General features: G+C 41.6%; 1 protein-coding gene and 1 non-coding gene across 3 annotated transcripts in view; one reads left to right on the forward strand and one right to left on the reverse strand.

The window, feature by feature from the left end:
* Nucleotides 1–27905, reverse strand: part of PRIM2 (DNA primase subunit 2) — a 301960-nt gene that overhangs the window by 12634 nt on the left and 261421 nt on the right. For both annotated transcript variants that reach the window (XM_061146329.1, XM_061146328.1), the window contains exon 12: nucleotides 20829–20911. In XM_061146329.1, coding sequence (XP_061002312.1) covers nucleotides 20829–20911 — 83 coding nt within the window. The remainder of the gene's footprint in view (nucleotides 1–20828; nucleotides 20912–27905) is intronic.
* LOC133060088 (U6 spliceosomal RNA) lies at nucleotides 17921–18027 on the forward strand. The gene has a single exon (XR_009693750.1). It is a non-coding gene; the product is annotated as a U6 spliceosomal RNA (small nuclear RNA).

Consider the following 27905-nt stretch of genomic DNA (forward strand, 5'->3'; position numbering starts at 1 on the left):
TCAGCCCACACCTCTCAGACGAGCTTTCAGACTGTGAACCAAGTCAGTCACTGTCTCCACCCATGTGGTCTATATTCACTCGGCCCCTGCAAGGGAGTCCAGCATCAGGTTTATAGAGATGACAGATACCACTTATGCCCTTGGGGAGGATAAGGCCACAGAGTCGGTTTGGAGGGAAGGACAAACAAGGGAACAAGCAGTCCAGAACAGGTGCTGACCTGACAGGAGCACAGAGGATGCTACAAGGCGGGGGCGGCTCAATATGAGCGTTAGCAGAGGATGGAACCAGGTGGTAACAATGAATCACAGTGACGAAGAGAAAGAAAGTATAAAGCATCAGAGCAACCCAGACCCAGGACAACAAGCAAAGGGGGCACAGAAGCTCCAAGCAAGGTGCTTGGGGATGGGCAGACTCTAAAACATACTAGAAAGATGATCTGACCTCAGTATGAAGGACTTCTGGGGGGACAGGGGCTGTGGACAATGGGGAGACATAACGAGAGTAGGGGACATCCTTGAGAGCCCTGGGACCAGCAGTGGATGTCACCCCAATTTCTGGCTTGAATATCTGGTGTCCCACTAGCTCTCCCTGGAGGCAGAGAACTGAGGCCGTGCCATCTCCTCAGGACGGGCACGCAGGTCTTCAGGCTCAGAGGCCGCTGAGACTGAAGGTCGCACTGTCCCGGCGGCTGGAGAGAGCTGAGAGCAGCCTGACTCTGACCGCCGACGCGGCACGTGAAGGTCATGCCCCATTAGGGACCAGTCACAGGGCCATCCCCCTCAGACGGGAGAGACCACTCCCCTTCTGCTCCCTCCCTATCAGGTGCTGACCCTGAGAACACCCCCAGCAAACATCCTGCACACAGAGCCCACCACAGTGAACCAGATTTGGATGCAGCGCAAGCTGTTCTGCTTGCTTGCTTGCCTTTGCAGGGACAGGGACGGGCTCAAGGTGAGGAGTAACAGGGATAATAAGAGCATCTTACACTCCTGCTCCATCCATATCAGACACTGTTCTGGTTATTTTACTTAATTACCAGCTCTCTAAATCTGCTCTTCACATATATATGCAAACATGTTAAAAAAAGAATGCTTACAGCAATTATTTAGGCCCTTGTAATGCCTGGTAGAATCCAATTCAAAACGGTGACCCTCTCCAGCTAGAGAAGTGTACTATGCCATCCCTCATAAATCCTGAAATGTCCTGCAAGTCAGCTAAATTCTAAGAGGCTTTCTGAAAGACGTATTACGCTGTTTAATAATCATATTACATCATTTCCTTATTATACGTTCATCCACAATATGGAAACCCAAATATTGAAAATGTCCCACTGTCTTTTACTGTATTTGGATATAGGTTTTGAATCACTGAAGATATGTCTAACATTTGGGGTAAAGGATTTAAGCTTGAGGGAAACATAAACAACTAACTGAACTTAGAGTCGGGGAAGGAGAGAAAGAGAAGGCTGAGGAGAGGACAGGAGGGGAGGGCAGGCAAGACTCCTGTCAAGTCTGCAGAGAGGGGCAGAGAAGTGTGGCCAGATCGCAATCCCACACTTTACTCACTAGTTACACCTGCCTTGTGGGTATCCTGTTTCGTTTTATTTTGCCTAGTATAAAAGCAAGTCACTTCAGAATCACTATGTCCTATGTGATCTTTATGGATATGATGAAACGGATTTATCTCTGACAACAGTTATTTTCAAATATTTTATAAAAAGAGATGTATCAAATACTCTACAGAAAACAAACTAAGTTAGAAGAAACCAAACATCTGTCATTTAAATAAAGTTTTTCCAAGGACTGGAGGATTAAAAGAAAAATAAGTAAATATATATAAACTTATATATATATATAATATGGGCTTTTCCAATGGCCCAGCTGGTACAGAATCTGCCTGCCACTGCAGGAGATGCAAGAGACAAGAATTCGACCCCTGGGTCAGGAAGACAGCCTGGAGAAGGAAATGGCAACCTGCTCCAGTACCTGTGCCTGGAAAATTCTATGGACAGAGGAGCCTGGCGGGCTGCAGACCTTGGGGTCTCAAAGAGTTGGACGTGACTGAGTGTGTGCATACATATTTATACACACACACACATACAGACATACATACATATAGAAACAGAAACTTCGTCTAATAAGAACTACACTGTAAATTGATGGTCAGCACTACCAGGAAGTCTGAAATGGCTTAACAGCAAGCAGACTAAGAATCTGAAACACTTCTTATGGGAAAAAAAATCACTTAATTTCTGTATAGTTTAAGCTTGCTTTTCCAAAAAAAAAAGGGGGGGGGGGCAGGAGGAATCCTCTGGGAGAATAGATCATGAAACAGAACTAAGTTGGGAGAACAGTGTTTCATCCACAGGAAGGCAGGTGGATTTTATTATAAGTATCATAAGAGACAGTGACCATACGTGACTGAATTAAATTCCTCTACAGATACCAGAAATTCCACATGAATAAATAATAATGACAGAAAGATACATAACAGTAAACAGAATTGAATGTGTTTTTAATAAAGACTATGTTTTCCATTTTAATTCAGTTTTACTGAAAGCAAACTTTAATAGCCTTGGCTAACAAATGGCATATGTTATTTGACTTTCAAAGTGATTTTTCTTTTAATCACCTTGAACAATATCAAATAATCTTCAAATGACCATTCTTCTTCAGCCTAATGAAAAGGAAAGATATACACAAAAATTAAGTTAGATGTTCAGAGGTTTTTATGATAAAGCCAAAAATGGAAACATATCCTCCTGACACCAATTCTAAAGTTCAACTTCCCATCTTTTCTTAATGCTGTTCTAAGATTTATCAAGAACAATGTACACATTTTCAACTGCATCACCAAGAAAAGCAAAACTTAAGTGCAGCAATTCTTATAAATCAGAAGAGATGCTCATGGAGATGAAACAGACAGGGAAGCTGTTCTCGACAGCAGTTGCCATTCATAAAGCAATGAACAGATGGATACCACATTCCACTGAGAAATACTCCTCACCTAAGAAAACCACAGGAGTTTTAGGTCAGATTTATATGAACACCAAAGAAGGAGTCATTGAGATTTATATTTGCCATAAAATCTTGACACAGTGTTACTTTTAAGTCTTTTAAACTGTCCATTTTGAAAGATTTCTTCATTAAAAAGCATTTACCAGTTTTAGATTTAATATGGTCACTAACTTCTTGAGAATTTTTGGACTGTGAAAAAGAGAGGTTAATCAACCTTTCAAAAACTATAAAGAACATATATTTTTACATATTTCAATGTTTTAATATCATTATTAATTTTCCCAGAAGCACCCATTAGATTTGCCTTTAAAATAATCATTAATGGTTATGTTGAGTAAAATTCCTAATCACACTTTCTCCTCTTAAAAAAAAAAAAGTGAAAAATAAAGAGACACTTCAAACAACACTAGTACAGAAAAGAAAGTGAAAGTCGTTCGGTCATGTCTGACTCTTTGCGCCCCCATGGACTATACTAGTACAGAAATACACTTGTAAATAATGAATCATTCATCAAAACTTGAAAAATGAGTAGCCTTATTTTCACTCATTTATAGGTCAACATGTAAAAGTAAATACTGGCTCTAATAGGTCAAGCACGACTGTTATGTTAGAAGCAAATATTAAAATATGAATATGGAGGTAGGACCAAAACACTGTAATACTTAACAGCCTCAACTAATCATTTAGAGAAATACTCAGCAATGGGAACACAATGAGTAACATCTGTAATTTTAATTTTCTAAAATTACAAGTAAAAAGATAAAAAGAAACATGAAATCAATTTAAATAATACATCTTATTTAAATAAGTATCATTTACGGTCATATCAATATGTAATCAATATAAAAATATAATTACCAAGATATTTTACACTGCTTTTCACATTAATTCTTTGCAACCTGGCATGTATTTTCCACTTACGGCAGGCAGTGTGCTGGAGTGGACAACACTGGCTTGTGTGCACATCTCTTCCCAAGTCAGGGTTAGTAACACCATGTTGATAATGTGACATCAGTCCAGTAGGAGTATTTACACAACAAAAATCAGCAAGTGACACAAGTCAAGGTTTTTCCTTTTCCAAGGAGAGCTGATCCCTGAACTCACCACTGCCCTCAGCACATCTCAGCGTGGACCATCCACACTTCAAGCACTGAACCGTCACTGCATGCAGCTGGTGACTGCGACTGGACAGCCCAGATGAAGCATACACAGACAGCCAGGCTTCCGAGTTAGCAACCTGGAATATTTTAAATATCCAGTTTTCTAGAAACTGTTATAAAGTTTGGAAAGAAACAAGCAGGTAGGGCCCATTCACAGGAGAAATGCATACAAACTGTCCCCCAGGAAGCACAGGCACTGGACCCATCTGACAAAGACTTGACGTCAGCTGCCTTCAACACCCTCAGAGAGCTAAAAGAAACTCAAAGTGCTAGAGGAAATCCAGAGAACGATACCCGAACAAAGAGAAGATAGCAATAAGGAGACCAAAACTATAAAGAAGAACCAGAGAGAGACTCTGGAGCTAAAAATTATAGCTAAAATGAAGACAGTAGCCAATTGCAGGAGATAGAAAAAACAATCAGCAAACTTAGCAGTCAGTTCAGTTGAGATCATCCAGTCTAAGGAGCAGGAAGAACGAAGACCTCTTAAATGTGGACTCAAAAGAGAAATGATACCAATGAACTTATTTACAAAACAGAAACAGCAGCACAGACTTAGAGAACAAACTTATGGTGACCAGGGTGGAGGGACAGGGAGGAAGTCTGGGATGGACATGCACACACTGCTTATGTTTAAAACGGACAACCAGCGAGGTGCTTCTGTACGGCACAGGGAATCGTGTCCAGTGCCACCCAGCAGCCTCGACGGGAGGGGAGTCTGGGGGAGAATGGATACACGCATATGTGCTGAGTCGCTCTGCCACGCACCTGAAACTATCAGAACATTGTTAGCTGGCTGTACTCCAATATAAAATAAAAAGTTAAAAAGGAGGATAAAGAAATATGCACGGAGCAAAAGAGGTACGTGGGACACCAGAGGCGCAGCAACAGATGCACACACAACACGCAGGAGGGAGGGGGACAGAAACGGGCACAAAGGACAGATGAAGGAACACGGCCAACAGTCTCCCACACTCAGTGCAGGAGGCACACCTACAAACCAAACGCCTCACAAGCCCCCAGCAGGACCAACGCAGGGGGAGCCACACAGAGACACACAGTGAAGAAACTACTGAGGGACGTCCCCGGTGGGCCCACGGCTGAGGCTCTGCACTTCCAGCACAGAGGCGCGGGTTCAACCCCTGGCTGGGGAACTAAGATACCACATGACATACAGTCAGAAAACTGAAGAACAAAAAATAAACAAACAAAGGATACATTAAAAAAAAAAAAGGAGAAGCCATGAACAGACAGACAATAGAGGACACAGACAGGAGCAGGATGGAGGACCGCTCCTCACTTAGCAGAGACAGCAAGAGGGATCGCAGTCTTCTCAGCAGAACCCATCAGGGCCAGAAAGCAGCAGGATGACATGCTTGGCTCCAACAATACAGTTATCAACCAAGATGTGTATGTCCGACAAAACTGTCCTTTAACAATGGAGAAATTAAAAAATTACCAGAGAGAGAAGAGCTGAGGCAGGTTGCTGCCTGTAGACCTGCACTACAGGAAATACTAGAGGGAGTCCTTCAGGCAGGAAGGAAAGACCACTACACAGTTGAAGTCACATGAAAATAAAGGACACTGAAAAAGGTTAACTACACCATATATCAGGCCAGTATTACTGCATTTTTGATGCAGTAAGTCCTCTTTTTCTTCCACTGAAGTAAAAGACAAATGCATAAAACAATCACTATAAATCAGTGATAATGGACACACAGTGTATAAAGATGTAATCTGTGACAACAACATAAAGGGGACAGACAGGGTTACACAGAAGTGGGAGTCTGTATACTATGGAGGTGAGGCTGGCACTCACTGTCATTACTTGAGGAGGGCAACAGCAATCCCCAGGGTAACCACTAAGAAAATAACTAAAAATTTGTATACAGAAAAGGAACTGAAGAACTGAAACAGTACACTGCAAAAATATGAATCACCAAAGCAGGCAGTAATAAAGGAACTGAAGGACAAAAGACACGTGACAAAGAGCAAAATGACAAAAGTGAATTCTTTCTTATCAGTAATTATTTTATCTTTAAATATATTAACTCTCCAGTCTCAGGCACGGGAAAAGTGGCTAAAATTACATAATTAAACTATCTGCTCTCTACAAGAAACTCACTTTAGATCCAAAGACAAAACAGATTGAAAATGAAAGGATGGAAAAAGATATCCAATGAAAACAGTAACCAGAAGAGAGCTGGAATGGCCATACTAACCTCAGGCAAAACAGATTTTAAGTCAAAAACTGTTACAAGAGGGACTTCCCTGGTGGTCCAGTGGCTAAGAATTCACCTTGCAATGAAGGGGACATGGGTTCGACCCCTGGTTGGGGAACCAAGATCCCACATGCTGCCGAGCAACTAGGCTTGTGCGCCGCAGCTACTGAGTCTGGGGCTCTGCAACTCACACGACACAACTAGGCAGGCCGCGTGCTGCCAAGAAACATACTGCATGATACAATAAGATCCCACGTGCTGCAACTGAGACCCGATGCAGCCAAATGTTTTTTAAATGTTACAAGAGACAAAAATTACCTTATAGACTGATAAAAGGGCTAATCCATCAGGAGGATAGAACAATCAAACACACTGAAAAACAGGGACCCAGAATATGTGAAGCAAAAATCAAAAGAACTGAAGGTGGCAATGGACATCTACAATAATAGTTGGAAACTCTTTCATAAATGGGTAGAATAACTAGATAGACAATTTACAAGGAAAGAGAACCTGAACAACACTATAACCAATAACAGACAACACAGAACACTCCAACCCAAACAGCAAAATACACATTCTTCTCAAGTGCACAGGGAACATTCTCCAGGATAGACCATCTGTTAGATGGCCAAACAAGACTTAATAATTTTAAAAATACTGAAATTATAGAAAACATCTTCTGTGATCACAGTGGGGTAAAATCAATTACACAAAGAAAACTGGAAAATTAAAAATGAGTAAAAATTAAACACATTCATAACCAATGGGTCACAGAATGAAGAAAATCATAAGGGTAATTGGAAAATACTTTGAAACACATGACAACAAAAATACAACATCCAAGCCTTATACAGAATATAGAGAAAGCAATGCTCATGGGGAAATCTCCAGCTGTCCACACTACAATAAAAAAGAAGAAAAAGCTCAAATCAATAACCTAACTTTAATACCAGAAAAAGAGCAAACTAAACCCAAAACCAACAAAAAGAAGGAAGTAAAGATTAAACAAAATAGAGAAGAGAAATACAATAGAGAAAATTTTTTAAAACTTGTTACTTTGAAAGGATCAACAAAATTTGACAAAGACTGAATAAGGAAAAAAAAAAAGAGACAAGACACCAAGACTAAAATTAGCAATGAAAGTGGGGACATTACTAATGACCTCACCAAATTGAAAGAGATCATAAGGGAATACTACAAACAACTTCATACCAATAAATTAGGTAGCCTCGATGAAATGGACAAATTGCTAGAAACACACAAATTACCAAACCTGACCTAAGAAGACAGAAAATCTGAACAAACCTGTAATAGTCAAAGAGACTGAGTGTTTAAAAAATTCCCAACAAAGAAAAGCCCAAGACCAGATGGCTATCAAACATTTAAAGAATACCAATGCTTCTCAAGTGAGTGAATGAAAGCTGCTCAGTCGTGTCTGACTCTGCAACCCCATGGACTGTAGCCCGCCAGGCTCCTCTGCCCATGGAATTCTCTAGGCAAGGATACTAGAGTGGGTTGCCATTTCCTTCTCCAGGGATCTTCCCAACCCAGGGACTGAATCCGGGTCTTGCACACCTCAGGTAAATTCTTTACTGTCTGAGCCACCAGGAAAGCCAAATGCTTCTCAAGTCCTTCTCCAAAGAGGAGTCAACACTTTCTAACTCAACTCACGAGGCCAGCACTACCCTGACAGCAAAGCCAAAGAAAGATATCATTAAGAAAATTACAGACCAATAAACCTTATGAATCCAGGATACAAAATATCTAGCAAACCAAATCTAGCAGCACATTAAAAGTATTATAAACCATGTCCAAGCGGGATTTATCCCCGATGCCAGGGTGGCTCACACATAAAAACTGATCAACGTATAAACCACAGACAAAAACTACACTGTCACTTCAGATGCTAAAAAGGCTTCTGAAAATATCCAACACACTTTTATGTTTAAACACCCACACAGAATAGAAGGGAACTTCCTTAACAAAATGAAGGGCACTTATGAAATACCTATGGCTAGTATCATATTCACGGTGAAAGACAGAAGTCTTAGCCCTGCAATCAAGAATAAGCAAGACAAGGCTGCCTGCTTTCACCACTGCTATTCAAAAACACACTGAAGTTCTAGTCAGAGCAAATAGGCAAGAAATAAAAGGCATTCAAATACAGATGAAAAAGGCAAAACTATAATATATATCCAAAGACAACATGCGCTCATATACAGAAAAATCCTAAAAAATCCATCAAAAAACTATTAGAGCTAATAAATAAACTCAGCAAAACTGCTGGATACAAGAACATTTCTTTGTAGAAACCACTTGTAGTTCTAACACTAGCAATCAACTACCAGAAAAGGACACAAAGTAAAAGTTCCATTTACAATAGCATGCAAAAGAATAAAATGACTAAGACCAGGAGATGGAAGACATGTATGCTGAAAACTGCAAAACACTGCTGAAAGAAATTAAAGATCTAAACAAACAGAAAAAAATCCCTTGTCCACAGATAAAAACATAATATTGAGAGGATATCGATACTTCCCAAAGCAAACTACAGGTTCAGTGCAATCCCTATGAAAGTTCTAATGGCCTTTTCTGCAGCAATGAAAAAGCCAGTCCTTAAATTCACATGGAATTGCAATGGATTCCAAACGGTCAAAACAATATTGAAAAAGGATGAAGTTGGAAAATTCAAACCTCCTGATTTCAAAATCCACTCGAATTTTAGTAATCAAAAAAAGTGTTATATGGCAAAAAGCAAATATACGGACCAACACTATAGAATCTTTGGGAACCTTGATTCTAGAGAGTATTGAAACAAAGCCATATAATTACATCCAATGAAATTTTGACAAGGGTCTTAAGATGATTACGATGGGAAAAATGGTCTTTTCAGTAAATGATGCTGGGACAACTGGCCATCTACATGAAAAAGAATGAAGATGGACTCCTGTATATCACATCATATACAAAAATTAACTCAAAGTGGATCTGACTTAAATATAAGAGTTAAAACTTTAAGACTCCTACAATACATGTGTCCATTTTCAATAACCTTGAATTTGGCAATGGACTTTCAAATATGACAGTAAACTGTAAGTAACAACAACAACAAAAACATACTGGATTTCACAAAAATTAAAAACTTCTGTCCCTTAAGTGAAGTGAGTCACTCAGTTGTGTCTGACTCTTTGCAAACCCATGGACTATACAGTCCATGGAATTCTCCAGGCCAGAACACTAGACTGGGTAGCCTTTCCCTTCTCCAGGGGATCTTCCCAACCCAGGGATTGAATCCACATTGCAGGCGGATTCCTTACCAGCTGAGCCACAAGGGAAGCCCAAAGGACACTATCAAAAAAGTATTGATAAAACAACCTACAGAATGGGAGAAAAAAATTGCTGTTATAGACTGAATGTTTGTGCCCCCCCCCCCACCCCCACCAAAGTTTGTATGCTGAAATCCTAAGCCCCAATGCAATGGCACGAGACGGTAGGGCCTTTGGGAGGTGATCAGTGCTCTGTAAGAGAGACCCCAGAGAGCTCTCGCCACCTTCTACCTCGTGAGAACACAGTGAGAAGACAAAGACAACCATCCATGAGACAGGAGGTGGGCACTGAATCTACCAGGGCCTTGACCTTGGACTTCTCAGCCTCCAGAACCATGAAGGTAACTTTCTGCAGTTAGAAGCCATCCAGCCTATGGTAACTTGTTATAGCAGCTCACACAGACCTAGAAATCAGATATCTGATAAGAGCCTAGGTTCCAAAATATATAAGGAACACTTAAACTCAATAACAAAACGACATCCCAATTCAAAATGGGCAAAATATTTGTACAAACATTTTTCCAAAGAAGAGAGAGAAGCCATCGAGCACAAGAGATGCTCAGCATCACTAGTCATCAGAAAAACGCAAGTCAAAACCCCAATAAGGTAGCACTTCACAAGGTATTAGGGGCTGAACTGTGTTCCTTCAAAAAGGCAATCCCTCCTGCCTCAGAATGGGACCCTATTTGAAGAAAAGGTCTTTACAGAGGAAATGAAACTAAAACAGGTCCTCAGGGTCAGTCTGAATCCAACATGATTGGTGTCCTTATAAAAAGAGGAAACAAAGAATACACAGAGGGAAGATGTGATGTGAAGACACACAGGGAGACCATCCCACAACAAGGAAGAGACTAGAGTGACGCATCTATAGAGTCAGAGATGTCAGACACAGATGGCTATAACTGAAACAAGAGGGGGCAGGGTGACAGGCGTTGGCAAGGAAGTGGAGAACTCAGAACCCCTCACAGCACAGCTGTTGGGATGTGAAACTGTATTGCTGCAGTGGAGAAGAGCCTGGTAGTTACTCAAGAAGTTAAACACAGAGTTATCCTATAACCCAGCAATGCCATTTTTAGGTGTACACCCAAAAGAACTGAAAGCAGGCACTCAGACAAATACCTGTATCTGAACGCTCACAGTGATGCTATCAGACTACACAGCCAAAAGGGGAAACAACTTACTGTCCATCGAGGGGTGAACAGATAAACACACACTGGAATATTATTCTGCCACGAAGAGGGATGCAGTACTGACAGATGCTACAAGGAGGAACTTTGAAGACACGCTCAGTGAAAGAAGGCAAACACAGAAGGTACCCTGCTGGGTGGCCCCATTCACAGGCAGCCCCGGCATGGGCAGACCCATGCAGCTGGCTGGCTGCCAGGGCGGGGAGGGCCGCCAGGGACCCGGCTTCACCGGGTGACAAGCTGGCTGGTGCTGGCTGCACAACACTACAGATGTGCAAAATGTCCTGAATTGTATGCCTTTAAGTGGTTTATTTCATGTCATGTGAATTTTAACTCAGTAAGAAGAAAAGTAGCTAGGACTTTTGAAATCCTGTTTCCACCTGTTAAGTGGAGTTATTCTCATCTTTATTTCATATTATTTGCCAGGGTTTAAATAATGTATTAAACATATTCCTAAATTTAGGTACATAAAAATTATTATTCACCTCACAGTAAAGGCTTTCCCTGAAAGAAACCAAAGAGAATTTCAACTGAATTTAAAGTAAAAAGAAAAACAAGACTCGGGCGTGTGGGTCCCACCTCCTCCCATACTGTCGCTAAGGTCTGCACTTTGCTCACCTTCCCAGCCTCGCTTTCTGTTCTCACACAGGGTGACAAGGTAGCAAGAGCCGAATGAGGTACCCACTGCATAAACCCCCATCACAGGGCCTGGCACAGTCGTGCAGAGCAGGCCAGAATATAAAACCAGAGAAAAGGTCCTGTGTCCAGTGACAGACCAAGCACATCACTTGTTTCTACATAATAAGACAGAAAAAACACTAAAGAGTACAAGCATTCACAGATTACAGTGAAAGGTATTAACTCTACCTTGACATATATTACAAACAACAACTATCACCTTTAAGTTATCCTGTAGGCAGCAATTACTATTCTTTATTAAACGCTATGAGAATTAACGATATGCATGCATGATTCAGCATAGTAAAAAGACAACTTTACAACTTGAAAAGGATATAGCACACTGTTCTAGGTGCCAGCGAAAAAACTGCAATGTGAAAATTTCATTTGTATCTTCCCACAATAGAAAAAAAATCTCTTCAGAGAAATGAAAGTATTTAAGATCATTTAGAGATTTTATTCTCAATATTTTGAATGCAGATTCTTCTTAAATTTCTGTATCATACTATAAAATATTAACATTTCATCATAAAACTGCAATTTTTTATACAAAAGGTGAAGGCAAAATGAAAACTGAAAACCAAAAGTCAAGACATCTAAATTTGGCAGTAACGACTGATAGGGATGGTTAACTAAACAAACCAGCAAAACACTAGCAGGATCATTACCTCCCTGGAAATTCTTAAAAGAAACTGAGCTTAAAATGCACAGCAGTATTTCTAGAAGAAGAATGGACGGTGTGGGTAAAAAACTGGCCAATATAGCTTACAAACATATTTCTTCATTTGGTCACCAGCGTGGACAGCTGAAAGAGAATTTTCCAGGGTTTCAAACCCCTGAACATTTTACAAGCAGAGAAAACAATGGCCTTTGCCTCAGGTGTTTCAAGGGTGTTCCTGTAACCCACAGAACCTCCCTGGAGCCATGCTCACGGCCCAGGGGGAGGACCCAGACCCCCTACTCTGACGGAGCCCCCCGCACAGGCAGCAGCGCCTGCCTTTCTCACCCTGCTCCGAGGGAACCTGGGCTCAGAGAGCGGACAAAGAAGGTCGACAGACTGCTACTGCTGCTATAGTCTTTCTGCCATCATCTACGAAACTGTGGCAGAGAGTTTCTTCGTTAACAAAGAGAACCAAACTTCAGACCATTCACAGCTTTTACCATGGGCCAGATACTACAGTGCTGGGAGGAGAGGGGATGAAGGCTGAAATCCGCACAGCCAAAGATAACACACCAGCTCTCACCACTGCTATATTAGCACCTTTCCGTCAGACGCATGACCACTTAATTTAAACTTCATACATAACACAAGACTATTCTGTTTGACCTCTAAGTGGGGACTGCTTGTGAGAGTGAAAATAGATTTTTAAGTATGCAGTGTGGCTAATTATTAATATCAAAGGCTCCCACAAAACACTTCTTCCCTGCCTGGTCTGTTCTCAAGATGCAGTTCCTTTAACCATTTCCACTTTGGGGCCATACAGATTGTTGCCTATATAATTCTAAGTTACATGCTGACATTTTGGGTTCTTTATTTATCAACTTAATCTACTGAAATCCTGCCATGAAAGATGGTTATTTGGCTCTTTAGGCTCCTTGGACTTCCCTGGTGGTTCAGACGGTAAAGTGTCTGCCTACAAGGTGGGAGATCCGGGTTCAATCCCTGGGTTGGGAAGATCTCCTGGAGAAGGAAATGGCCACCAACTCCAGTACTCTTGCCTGGAAAATCCCATGGACGGAGGAACCTGGTAGGCTACAGTCCATGGGGTCCCAAAGAGTTGGACACAACTGAGCGACTTCACTTTTCTTTCATGCCACTATCTACCCATTCTCTCTTTTTCTGCATCAAAAAATTTAAGGTATACATTTTCATGCAGTAAAATATACCCCCCTTTAGTGTATTTTAATTTGGACAAACTCGGTCATGACACATCCACAGTCAGACAGAACACCTCCATCACCCAGTCGCTGCCCAACACCCCCTCCGTTCCCAGCAATCACTGTGTTCTGTACACAGAAGGAATAGTATCTGACGTCTCATCTGGCACGGTGCCTACTGCGGGATATACCAGAAGTCTGCCGCTCTTATTGCGGGTTCAGCTCCAGACTACAGTGGAGTGAGTACTGAAACAGAGGGAGCCGCAGATTCCCTGGTTTCCTACTGACTGTGTAGCAGCAATGTGTCTTAAACAAATGCGTGTATCTTTTAAAACACTTTAATTGCTTATTTTCGGCTGTGCTGGGTCTTCCTTGCGGTGCCCAGGCTCTCTGAAGTTGTGGCACGCAGGCTTCTCACTGCACTGGCTGCTGCTTGTTGCAGAGCATGAGCTCTACAGCATGGGATGAGTAGTTGTGCATGGGCTCAGTCACCCCGTGGCATGTGGAATCTTCCAGGACCAGGGATCAAACCTGTCCCCTCACTGGCAGGTGGACTCCTAACCACTGAACCACCAGGGAAGTCCCAATGTACACATTTTAATTTAAAAATCTTTTACTGCAAAATAACACTAACCATCATCTGAGCTTTCAGCCAATCATAATCTTTTTGCTGCAGGAGGGTCTTGCCTCAAAGTTGATGGCTGATGACTGATCAAAGTGGTGGTTGCTGAAAGCTGGGGCAATTTCTAAAAATAAGACAATGGAACTTGCACTGTTAACATTTCCTTCTAGAGGGGATCTTGCCAACCCAGTGATCAAACTTGCATCTCCTGCTTGGCAAGTGAATTCTTTATTACTGAGCAACCTGGGAAGCCGTCAGTGGTAAAAAATCTGCCTGCCAACGCAGGAGACACAGGAGACTCGGGTTCAATCCCTGGGTCAGGAAGATACCCTAGAGGAGGAAATGGTAATCATTCCAGTATTCTTGCCAGGAAAATCCCATGGACAGAGGAGCCTGGCGGGGTACAGTCCATGGGGTTGCAAAAGTCAGACACGACTGAGCACACATGTATGCACGCACAGGCTTCAACTTAAAGACCAGCTGCGTCAGCCCTTAAGAAGAGAGTCAGCCTGTCCTTTGAAGCTTGGAAGCCAGGCATGTCAGACTTCTCCCTTCCAGCTATGAAAATCTTAGATGGCATCTTCTGTTTGGTGGCTACACTGTGGTCTAGTAGAGCCACCTTCATGTATTATTTTAGCTAGATCTTCCAGAGAACTTGCTGCAGCTCCTACCTCAGCACTGGCTGCTTCACCTCGCACTTTTATGTTACGGAGACGACTTCTTTCCTTAAACCGCATGAACGAACCTCTGCGGGCTTCAGACTTTTCTTCTACAGTTTCCTCACCTCTCTCGGCCTTCACAGAATTGAAGGGAGTTAGGTCCTTGCTCTGGATTAAGCTTCGGCTTAAGAGAATGCTATGGTTGGTTTGATCTTCTATCCAGAGACCGAAAGACTCATCATACCAGCAATAAGGTCACTTCACCTTCTTACTATTCAGGTGTTCATTGGAGGAACACTTCGATTTCCTTTAAGAACTTTTCCTTTGCTTTCATAGCCTGGCTAACTGGTACAAGAGGCCTAGCTTTCAGCCTGTCTTGGTTTTTGACATGCTTTCCTCACTGAGCTTGATCTTTTGATTTAAAGTGAGAGACATATGACTCTTCCTTTTACTCGAACACTTGGAGGCCACTGTAGAGTTGTTAATTGGCCCAATTTCAATACTGTTGTGCTTCAGGGAGAAGGGAGGCCCAAGAAAAGGGAGAGATAAGGGGCTGGCGTGTTAGTGGTACAGTCAGAACACACCCAACATTCACTAACTGTCATCTTATATGGCCGCAGTCTGTGGTGCTGCCCCTCAACATTACAACAGTAACATCAAAGGTCACTGCTCATAGGTCGCCATAACAAATATAATAATGAAGAAGTTTGAAATATTGCAAGAACTACCAAAATCTGACACAGAGATATGAACTGATTAATTGTTATTGGAAAAATAGTGCTGACAGACTTGCTTGACACTGGTTTGCCACAAACCTTCATTTTGTAAGAAAACACTATCTGTGAAGCACAAAAAAGTAAAGCACAATAAGATGAGGTGTAACACAACTTGTTATCCAATCACATAAGAAGAACACTGGGCTGTCTCTAGTTTTGGGGAATTAGAATAAACCTCTCTAAACACTTATGAACAGCTTTCTGGGTGGACTCAGGCTTCTATTTCAGTGGTATAATTACCTAGAAGTGCTATTAACTAAGTCAAACAGTATGCACAACCTTAACTCCGTAAGAAACTGCCAGCTGCCTTCACTATGGCTCTACCTTGCAAACCCGAGTCCATAGGCATCAGACTTCCAGTCATTCTGCATCCTCACCAACACTTGGTATTGTCAGGATTGTTTTTTTTTTTTTTTTAATTAGACCAATTCAAATTGACATACAGTTTTAAAATCACTTTCCCTAATATCTAATGATAACATTTTTTAAGCATTTACTTATTATTCAAATATCTGTTGAAATGTCTGCTCAAACTTTTTACTTACTTAAAAAACTATTTTCTTATTTTTGAGCTTTGAGAGGTCTTTATATCTTTATAATTCTAAAGACAAGGGCTTTATGAAAGATGTGATTTGCAAATATTTTTCTATCAGTCTAAGGCTATTTTATCATCCTCTTAACAGTATTTGTGCAGGACAAAAGTTTTAATTTTCATAAGATTTAATTTACCAACCTTTTCTTTCATTGAACATACCAACTGCAAGGTTATTCAGATTTTCTTGTTTTCTCCTGGAAAGTTGACATTTAGATCTCTGATCTACTTTGAATTAAGTTTTTTAAAAGTGTGGGGTAGGTGTCTAGGTTCTTTTGTGGCAACAGCAGAGGTGGTGGGGGATATGGACTAGATATGGACTAGAACAGTTGTTCTAGAACTACTTGTTGAAAAAACTATCTTTTCCTATTGAACAAAATGCATTGCCCTTATATACATGGGTCTATTCTTGGATGTTTCATTCTGTCCAGTTGATCTCTTTGTCATTTCCCGAGAACCACACTGTTTTGGTGTGGTTAGAGCTACAGTAGCTCGACATTAACCCTTGAAATCAGGCAGTGTGTACCTCCAACCTCTGTTCTTTGACTGCTTTCATCAGTGTCTCAGCATAAAGATCTTGCACATATTTTGTAAATAAATTCATTTAAAAACATTTACGTCTTTTTGGTATGACTGGAAATGATAAAACTTTTTATGTTGTGGTTCTTTGAGATTTTTTTCATAGATAATCACACTGAGAGTAGAAGAAGGTTTTCTTTCTCCCCTTCTAATCTGCCTTTGATTTCTTTTTCTTGTCTTATTATAATGCTTACAGTCAGAGAACACTGCCTGATTTCAGTTCATTTAAATCTGTAATGAACGTCTTCAGACCCAGAACGTGACCCATCTGGGTGAGTCTCCTCGCCTGCTGTGGGGTGGCATGTCTACAGATGTCAGTGTGGCTCTAGTCATCTACACCCCTACTCAACCTGTGTGCCCGTCTCAGCCCCTCCTGAGAGAGCAGTGCTCAAGTCTCCAGAGGGCACTCGTGCATTTGTCCAGCTCTCCACTCAGGTCTCTCTCTTCCTACTCCGTGTGTTTTTAAGCTCTGTTGTGGTATGAACACTTAGGATTCTGGTGTCTTGCTGGTGACCTGACTTTCACGCTTTCTCGTCTAGGGGAAGGCTGAGGAACAAATTCAGGACTACCCATCATCTTTGACTTTATTGTGTTGTTCAATTCTGGTCTTCCTAAGCTGGATACCAAGCTCATTCAAAAAGGACGATAAAACGGGATCCTATAAATATGCTTTTATGCAAGTAGGTGATGCCAGTTAAATCACAATGCTCTCTCTCTGACCACTAAAATTCTGATTATTTTAATAATAATATTATAAAACTTATAAGAAGATACAAGTACTTCTTAATGTTGAAGGCATCTTTTTCAAGTAGTTTTTCTCTGAAATAAAAATAGCTCTGAGTTTTACCTTAAATGCATTTAAATGAAATTTTTCTTGACTTTCTTTCAATATTTTAACATGTACTTGGAGTTTTTAAGATCTAATTTGCACTTATGCCAAGCTGCAATTAAGTACCCATCCAAATGTTTTATGTGATTTTTCATCCATCAACTTTATTCCCTTTAGAACACAGCCCTAAGCTGCTTTTACTCTATTGAGAACCACTCAATAAATGCATTAAATAACAGTACATTATGTACAGCCCACCCACACGCCCTGTGAATCTTGAAAAAGGTTACAAAGCAGGTCCAAGGATCATGTTTCAACTAACTAAGGGATCTACTTGCAAACTGAGCATAAATGGAGGAATGTAATGGAGTCAGAGCTAAGAATGTACAAACATGTGCTCGCTTTGACAGCACATATACTAAAATGGAAACGATAAAGAGAATATTAGCATGGCCCCTGCATAAGAATGACACACAAATTCATGAAGCAGTACATATCTTTAAAAAAAAAAAAGAATGTACAAACATAATCACTACTGTTATATAAAAGCATCACTGTTTTCAATAAACATGTTAATAGCCTATATTTTTTCAAAAAGTGACTGTTCATGAAGTATCCATTAGCAGATGAATGGATAATAAAGATGTGGTACATATATACAATGGAATGTTATTCAGACATAAAAAGAATGAAATATTGCCATTAACATGGATAGACCTAGAGATTATCATACTTCATAAGTCAGACAGAGAAAGACAAATACTGTATGATTTCACCTGTATGTGGAATCTAAACAACAAAATGAACAAATATAAATAAACAGAGTCAAAGATACAAAGAAAAACAGATGTTTACTAAAATGGAGGCAGTGAAATATTGAAACAGAAATAGTGAATCACTATGTTTGTATACCAGGAACTAACATGGTGTTGAAGGTCACTTCGAAAACCAATCAACAAACCAACCAAGAAAAAAAGGATCAGATTTGTGATTTTCAGAGGTGGGGTAGTGTGAAGGGGAACTGGATGAAGGCAATCAAAAGGCAGGAACTTCCAGTTGTAAGAAAAATAATTATTAAGGATGCAATGTACAACATGATAAATATACATTATATATGAACGTAAACACAGTAAGCTCTAAGAGTTTTCATTACAAGGAAAAACCATTTTTTCCCTATTTCTTTACTTTTATATGTGTGTGATGACGTATGCTTGCTAATTTTACTGTGGGCATCACTTCACAGCGTCTGTAAATCAGAGCACTGCGCTGCTCCTTACACGGTGCTGTATGTCATTCTCGTCTGTCTCAACACCGGAGGAAAAAAAGACCACGGGCATGTACAGCATGGTCATAGTGTAATGGAGAGAAGCTAATACTGCTTGGTTACAGAGGGGTTGTCTTTGCTCCTGTCTTTATCAAGCCAGCCTCTCCAACAGGTTCTCTTCCTACAAACAGGCTCAGGTCCACAGAAGCCCCAAACATGCAGGCAAACCACCCAAGATGCTCTTGCTGACAGAGCCAACACTTTCTGTGAGATGTGCTCCCTGCCTGCGGTTCAAGCCACTGCCTCACTCCCTCCTCCACGTGTCTGTGGTCTTGCTCTGCTTTCCCTGAGCTGCTGACGCCTCTCACCGAATCCAGCTGCCTCTCCTCAGTCCTAACCCCAGCCAGTCTCTCCACTAAGAAGGACTCTGAGGACCATACCCTCCTCTCACAGTTCTCTGCTGACTTTTGTACCCAGCACTTCCTAATGCATTTCTTCCCTCTCCCCCCATCTCTGCTCTGTCCTCTCTGATTCTACTTCCTTCTACTATCTGACAAAGGGAAGTAGTGAGCCAAGATTGCATCCTGAGTCCTGGCTTTGACTCCCTTCCCATCTCTCATTATCTGCTCCCCTCTCCCAGAGAAAACTCATGACAATCAGCTCTAAAGCAGACTCGGGTTGAGAAAACCCCATGGAGTCAGAGGCCTCGCTTCCATCTCTGATACCAATGACACAGAAGCTATGCACCCATACTACACCCCCTCAACGCCACAGAAGTGAAGCACTCTCCTCTAATGTTCATTCCAATCCAATTTATTGTTAGATCTACAATTCTAACCCAAAAGAACACCATATTTCCAGCTGTAATTTCTCAAACACACTACAGATCTGTCCTTTAACTGTCCCAGCTCCAAACTTAATCTCTCAAATCAACAAAAACTCCTTTCAAGTGACCTATTAATATTGATATACTGGTACCACCAATACCTTAAGCTTGAAATGCTAGCAATCCTATACACTTACTGCCTTTTATTCACACTTTCTCTCTTCCTAGCCACCTCCCATACACTCATGGTCTAATTCACAGAGCATCCCCCTTCCAAGAAGTGACCCTCAGCCTCCCAATCTGGTCACCATCTCCTGTAAGCAGAAGAACCAAGACACTCTGTGTGCCTCTCTCAGAAGACTTAGGTTTTATAGGAACATGGGTTTATAGCCAATTCTTCTTAGCATCTGCGAATAGCTGGGCACCTTGGACACTGCCTTTTCCAGAGGATGGAAAAACCAAGATACAAATTCAATTGATTAAACTCAATATAAACTCTGGACACAGTAGAAACAGAATTTTCTAAAATAATTTTTTTTTTCCAAGAAAAACTGATATATAATGAACCAGATGTTCTGGCTCTAAAATAGTGTTCTTCTTAAGCTAAGAAACCAGAAACTCCTTTTAAATGCCTTCAAATCCCAAGCCAACTCACAGCGAGAGTGCATCTCTAAGAGCTCACAGGTTTTTTAAAAGCATTATTTATTAAAAGACACACTCTTAAACATTTGCTGTTACCTTCGAGCATTTCTTTTTTTTACCCAAGTGGTTTCTGAGACAAAGCATCTGATGAACCATTGGACCTGATGAACTGTCCTCCCGAGTGTGGATCTGATTAGTAAGTCAGAACGCCCGGGCAACACAGTGTCTCCCAAATACAACACGATGTCACTGACTTTCAGTTTCGTTAAAAAGCTTCAGTGCATTCCTCTAAAATCTTATTTTCTAAAATGCCCCCCATTGAGATAGTAAAACAAAGAGAGAGAGGGGGAAAAAAAGGGGAGGAGGTGTGTTTCAGCTTTATTACACAAAAATGTTGCCTAGCAGACAGAAGAACCAGAATATCCAAGGAGTCTAAACCAGAGAAGCCAAAGCTTTGGCTTAATTCACTTAGAAGAGGGGCTGTCCGGTGCGTCCCTGCCAGAACATGACATGAAACCAGGGGCTTGTCCACTGCCTAGCTGCTGAGACTGCGGGCAGGGTCCGACCTACCTGGCTGAGCCCTGCGGCAGGGATCTTGTAGGCCTGCAGCTTCTGCCTCAGCAGCTCGGGGTCGCTGTGTCGGAACGGGCACCCTGGCAACGACAAGCAGCACAACAGCAGGTTATCCACCCAGACTCAACACAACACCACGCTCCAGAGACTCCTGAGCACCCCTCAACTGTCCAACAGCCTATTAACAAAAGGGTTAATTGCCCATGGGTGCAGCCGCTTTCCTCTCTTCGTCTAAGTGACAGCTGAGCTGTGCGTTATCAGGGCACTACAGGCTTGAGAGTGACACAAAGCTTCCAGCGTTCTCAGGAGAGGCTGCCCACTCACCAGGAGCGGGGAGCAGCTTTAATCATGCTACTTGCTAACAACCTGAAATAATCACCAAATAGCTATGAAGCAGTTTACCTAAAAATTTCATTCTATCTTTCAATCTCACATTATTTTTTTCTAGTTTAAAAAAATACATAAAGGCATAAAGGAAGATAGATGGCATAAACGAAAAGAAAAAATGTGCAAACTCTAGGAAATATAAAAACCTCACATCATTTTCATATGTTAATTTTATGCCTACTTCCCCAAGTCCAAGGTCAGGGGCAGCGGAGAGAGGAGCTACCCCACGTCCAAGGTAAGGAGCAGCGGCAGCACCTTGCTGGAGCAGCCATGAAGAGACGCCCCACGTCCAAGGTAAAAGAAACCCAAATAAGACGGCAGGCACTGAGAGAGGGCATCAGAGGGCAGACAGACTGAAACCACAATCACAGACAACAGGCCAGTCTGATCACAGGACCACAGTTGTGTCTAACTCAATGAAACTAAGCCATGCCGTGTGGGGCCACCCAAGACGGACGGGTCATGGTGGAGAGGGCTGACAGAATGTGGTCCACTGGAGAAGGGAATGTCAAACCACTTCAGTATTCTTGCCTTGAGAACCCCATGAGCAGTATGAAAAGGCAAAAAGATAGAACACTGAAAGATGAACTCGCCAGGTCGGTAACAGCCCAATATGCTACTGGAGATCAGAGGAAAAATAACGTCAAAAAGAACAAAGGGATGGAGCCAAAGCAAAAACAACACCCAGTTGTGGATGGGACTGGTGATAGAAGCAAGGTTCGATGCTGAAAGAGCAATATTGCATAGGAACCTGGAACGTTAGGTCCATGAATCAAGGGAAATTGGAAGTGGTCAAACAGGAGATGACAAGAGTGAACATCGACATTCTAGGAATCAGCGAACTAAGACGGACTGGAATGGGTGAATTTAACTCAGATGACCATTATATCTACTACTGTGGGCAAGAATCCCCTAGAACAAATGGAATAGCCATCACAGTCAACAAAACAGTCCAAAATGCAGTACTTGGATGCAATATCAAAAACGACAGAGTGATCTCTGTTCATTTCCAAGGTAAACCATTCAATATCACAGTAATCCAAGTCTATGCCCCTACCAGTAATGCTGAAGATGCTGAACAGTTGTATGAAGACCTACAAGACCTTCTAGAACTAACACCGAAAAAGATGTCTTCTTCATCATAAGGGACTGGAATGCAAAAGTAGGAAGTCAAAAAACACCTGGAGTAACAGGCAAATTTGGCCTTGAAGTACAGAACAAAGCAGGGCAAAGGCCAAGAGAATGCACTGGTCATAGCAAACACCCTCTTCCAACAACACAAGAGAAGATCTTCCAACAACAAAAGAGAAGACTCTACACATGGACATCACCAGATGGTTGACACTGAAATCAGACTGATTAAATTCTTTGCAGCCAAAGATGGAGAAGCTTTATACAGTCAGCAAAAACAAGACTGGGAGCTGACTGCGGCTCAGATCATGAACTCTTTACTGCCAAATTCAGACGGAAACTGAAGAAAGTGGAGAAAACCACTAGACCATACCATTCAGGTATGACCTAAATCAAATCCCTTATGACTATACAGTGGAAGTGAGAAATAGATTTAAGAGACTAGATCTGATAGACAGAGTGCCTGATGAACTATGGATGGAGGTTCGTGACACTGTACAGGAGAAAGGGATCAGAACCATTCCCAAGAAAAAGAAATGCAAAAAGCAAAATGGCTGTCTGAGGAGGCCTTACAAATAGCTGTGAAAAGAAGGGAAGCAAAAAGCAAAGGAGAAAAGGAAATATATACAAAATTTGAATGCAGAGTTTCAAAGAACAGCAACAGGAGATAAGAAAGCCTTTCTCAGGATCAATGCAAAGAAAGAGAGGAAAACAATAGAATGGGAAAGACTAGAGATCTCTTCAAGAAAATTAGAGACACCAAGGGAACATTTCATGCAAAGATGGGCTCAATAAAGGACAGAAATGGTATGGACCTAAGAGAAGCAGAAGATATTAAGAAGAGGTAGCAAGAATACACAGAAGAACTGTACAAAAAAGATCTTCACAACCCAGATAACCACAATGGTGTGATCACTCACCTAGAGCCAGACATCCTGGAGTGTGAAGTCGACTGGACCTTAGGAAGCATCACTATGAACAAAGCTAGTAGAGGTGATGGAATTCCAGTTGAGCTATTTCAAATCCTGAAAGATGATGCTGTGAAAGTGCTGCACTCAATATGCCAGCAAATTTGGAAAACTCAGCAGTGGCCACAGGACTGGAAAAGGTCAGTTTTCATTCCAATCCCAAAGAAAGGCAATGCCAAAGAATGCTCAAACTACCACACAATTGCACTCATCTCACACGCTAGTAAAGTAATGCTCAAAATTCTCCAAGCCAGGATTCAGCAATATGTGAACTGTGAACTTCCAGATGTTCAAGCTAGTTTTAGAAAAGGCAGAGGAACCAGAGATCAAATTGCCAACATCCGATGGATCATCGAAAAAGCAAGAGAGTTTCAGAAAAACATCTATTTCTACTTTATTGACTACACCAGAGCCTCCGACTGTATGGATCACAATAAACTGTGGAAAATTCTGAAAGAGATGGGAATATCAGACCATCTGACCTGCCTCTTGAGAAACCTGTATGCAGGTCAGGAAGCAACAGTTAGAACTGGACATGGAACAATAGACTGGTTCCTAATAGGAAAAGGAGTACATCAAGGCTGTATACTGTCACCCTGCTTATTTAACTTCTATGCAGAGTACATCATGAGAAATGCTGAGCTGGCGGAAGCACAGGCTGGAACCAAGATTGCCGGGAGAAATATCCATAACCTCAGATATGCAGATGACACCACCCTTATGGCACAAAGTGAAGAAGAACTAAAGAGCCTCTTGATGAACGTGAAAGAGGAGAGTGAAGAAGTTGGCTTAAAGCTCAACATTCAGAAAACTAAGATCATGGCATCCGGTCCCATCACAAAATGGCAAATATACGGGGAAACAGTGGCTGACTTTATTTCTGGGGCTCCAAAATCACTGCAGATGATGACTGCAGCCTTGAAATTAAAAGACATGTACTCCTTGGAAGGAAAGTTGTGATCAACCCAGACAGCATAATGAAAAGCAAAGACATTACTTTGTCAACAAAGGTCCATCTAGTCAAGACTATGGTTTTTCCAGTGGTCATGTATGGATGCTAGAGCTGGACTATAAAGGGCTGAGCAATGAAGAATTGATGCTTTTGAACTGTGGTGTTGGGAGAAGACTCTTGAGAGTCCCTTGGACTGCAAGGAGATCCAACCAGTCCATCCTAAAGGAAATCAGTCTTGAATATTCAATGGAAGCACTGATGCTGAAGCTGAAACTCCAATACCTTGGCCACCTGATGTGAAGAACTGACTCATTTGAAAAGACCCTGATGCTGGGAAAGATTGAGGGCAGGAGGAGAAGGGGACGACAGAGGATGAGATGGTTGGATGGCATCACCAACTGAACAGACATGGGTTTGGGTGAACTCCAGAAGTTGGAGACGGACAGGGAGGCCTGGCGTGCTGCGGTTCATGGGGTTGCAAAGAGTCAGACACAACTGAGCAACTGAACTGAACTGAACTGAACCCAAACTGCCGAATCCATACAAATTTAGAGGAATCCCAGATGGAAATGGGATGAACAAACAGGAAAATACTTCATAGAAAAATGACTTATAAGAGGTATACAGAATCTCTGTATTATTTCATAAGAAAAATAAAAATAGACTACTAAAAACATTGGCATAAACAAGAACACCAAAAATATCTAAAAGCTGTGTATGCCAAAAGCCAGGCAATTTTAGATACTTTAATAAGAAACTACAATGATAAGTCAACATATTTTATTTAAAAGTTAACACAGGAAGCCAGGGCAATGTTTTTTCAATCATCACTGATAGATCTGTAAGTTAATGAGAGACAATTGCACATTATTAATGAAATCAATGGGAAGTTGGCTGCAACAAAAATAATGGAAAAGAACCCAGAAGCTAAACAAGTGTGGTTAAAAAGCCTTAACTACGAATAAAAGCACACCTGATAACACTGGATTCCTACAAGTTATGGAAGTCACAAAATTCATGGCAGTATATATTTTATTAAGATCAACACACTAACACTGCTGAGTGCCGGAAGTGTGATGAGCAGGCGCACAGCATGTGGTTAGAGTCTGGAGCTTCCTTTCCTGCATCTGAATCTCAGTTCACCAGCTAAGGACTGGGGGGGCTGTATGCATGTTGACTCAGCTTCACTCTCTGTCAGCGTGGGAAATACGCAGCAGAGCTCCTGTGAGAATGGTATATAAAGCCCTTCCACACTCCCAGCATACAGCAAGCACAGCTCAGCATGGGTTAGCCAACATTATTATTCTGAAAAAAAGTCTTATAATGAAACTGCAAAGGATCACAATGAGAAGGAAATGAGACTTCGTTAAGTTCAGAATCATTAAAAGTGCAAGTCGCTCAAGCATGTCCGACTCTTTGCGACCCCGTGGACTATACAGTCCATGGAATTCTCCAGGCCAGAATACTGGAGTGTGTAGCCGTTCACTTCTCCAGGGCATCTTCCCAACCCAGGTCTCCCGCACTGCAGGCAGATTCTTTGCCGTCTGAGCCACTAGAATTATTAAAAGACACTAACAAGAGACAGATTAACTGAATTGTCCAAATTGCACTTGAAATACTGGCCATGCCTATATGAAAAGGTCAGAAAGGGCAAAGCCAAGAAGAAACCAAAGATTGACAAAAAGCCACAGATCACAAAAAGCGTTTCAAAGCTTTGCTCACAACAATAAGAAAACAGAAGAAACAATCCACCTCAGGAGTAGGGAAGCTGGTGTTATTTTTGACAAATGACAGAAAGAAAACAGAATTCAGCAACTCCAAACTTTGCTTCTGTCTTCCAACAACCTTCCAAACTAGAAAGGGCTGATTCACAAGGTAACTGAAGGTAAAGGGAGTGTAGATACAACTCATGCTGTCCCAGCCAAGTGTTGAACAAAACTGCCCAGCACACATTTGTGGAAGAGATGGATAAACAGTCTGGAATACAGTTCTACCTACATCGACTCAAGATTGGCTGAACAACCATTCCCAGCAGCACTGGTTAATTAAATGCTGTCAACCTAGGGGACTACAGAGCTGTTCAAGTTACACAAACCTGAAAGGATAGAGACTTCAGGTTTCCAGCCTGGCACAGAAAGAGCATAGAAGTTTTCACTTCATCCTAACAAGTAAAAAGCTGAACAGACTGGAAATCAGCAACTCCACTTAGACCCATCAGAGAAATGAGGTCACAGGGCAAACCACCACCCGCAAAATGAGAGAGAGAGGCAGACACAGAGAACCACAACACACCAGAGCAGAAATCTCTGCAGCAGCCAGCACTGGGGTAAGAACTCCTACCCTGGAACTGATAGATTTCTGTGTGTGGATGACTCTGAGAGAGAGAAGCTCCAGGGCAACTGGCCAGAGGAGGTCACACTGTGCAGCTGAACGGCAGGGGCCCCACTAGTGGCTCACAGCACGTAACAGGAAACCCACTCACTTCCCCAGAGCATTCTGTTCTCCTTAGCAAGGGCGCCCTCAGGAGAGACCATCTCACCAGAGTCTCACCTGTCTGGGGGATGGAAATGCCCAGCTCCGGCCTCCTCTCACCATTCTGTCCCCTGGAAGCAGGGAAGCTGAGAATCACTGCCGAAGTTCAAGGCCACAGCCACAGTAACACTAAAAACTGTCTACAGTCATCCCCCTCCTGCTCACCAGCACATCACTACAGGCGAATGTACTAGATTTCTGTACACCCTGTACGTAACATTTACCTTTCAACAAAAAACTACAATATTAAGAGAATGAACACATGTCAGAACCGAAGCCAGATATAGCAGTGTGTTGGCATTATCAGACTGGACATCTAAATTAACTATGATCAACATGCTGAGGGCTCTACTGGAAAAAGAAGACAACATGCAAGAACAGATGTGTAACATAAGCAGACAGATGGAAATTCTAAGGAAAAATCAAAAAGAGAGATATCACGAATCAAAACACTAACAGAAATGAAGAATGCCTTTGTTGGACATATTAGCAGACGCAGCTGAGGAAAAAAAACTCTGTGCTTCAGGATATGTCGATAGAAACTTCCCAAAGCAAAAAAAAAAAAAAAAAAAAAAAACAGGGAAAAAAGGGGGAAAGATGGGGGGGAGGGGGGGAAACAAAACAAAAAAAACAAGAACAAAATAGCGAAGAACTGTGAATAACAAAGGTGTCACATATGACAACTGGAATCCCAGAAGGAGGAGAGAAAAAGGAACAGAAGCAATAATGACAAGAGAATTTCCTCCAAATTAATGTCAGATACCAAACCGCAGACCCAGGAAGCTCAGAGAACACCAAGGCCAAGCAGGATAAATGCCAAAAGAAGATGGTGAAGCATCTTACATTACATTATATTATTATAGTACAGTATGGTACATAAACACTTTAGAAAATCAGTGGCAAAGGAAAATCTTGAAAGAAGCTAAAGGAGAAACATCTTACCTACAAAGAAGCAAAGAAAAAAAATTTATTGAACCTATCCTCAGAAACTATGTAAGAAGAGAGTGGAGTGAAACAGTTCAACCGTTGAGAGAAAAAAATCCCTCAGACCCAGTATTGTGTACCCTACAAAATCCTCCTTCAAAAGAGACAGAAAAATAAGGA

This window comes from Dama dama, chromosome 7, assembly GCF_033118175.1.
Source record: "Dama dama isolate Ldn47 chromosome 7, ASM3311817v1, whole genome shotgun sequence".
Classification (NCBI taxonomy): Eukaryota; Metazoa; Chordata; class Mammalia; order Artiodactyla; family Cervidae; genus Dama; species Dama dama.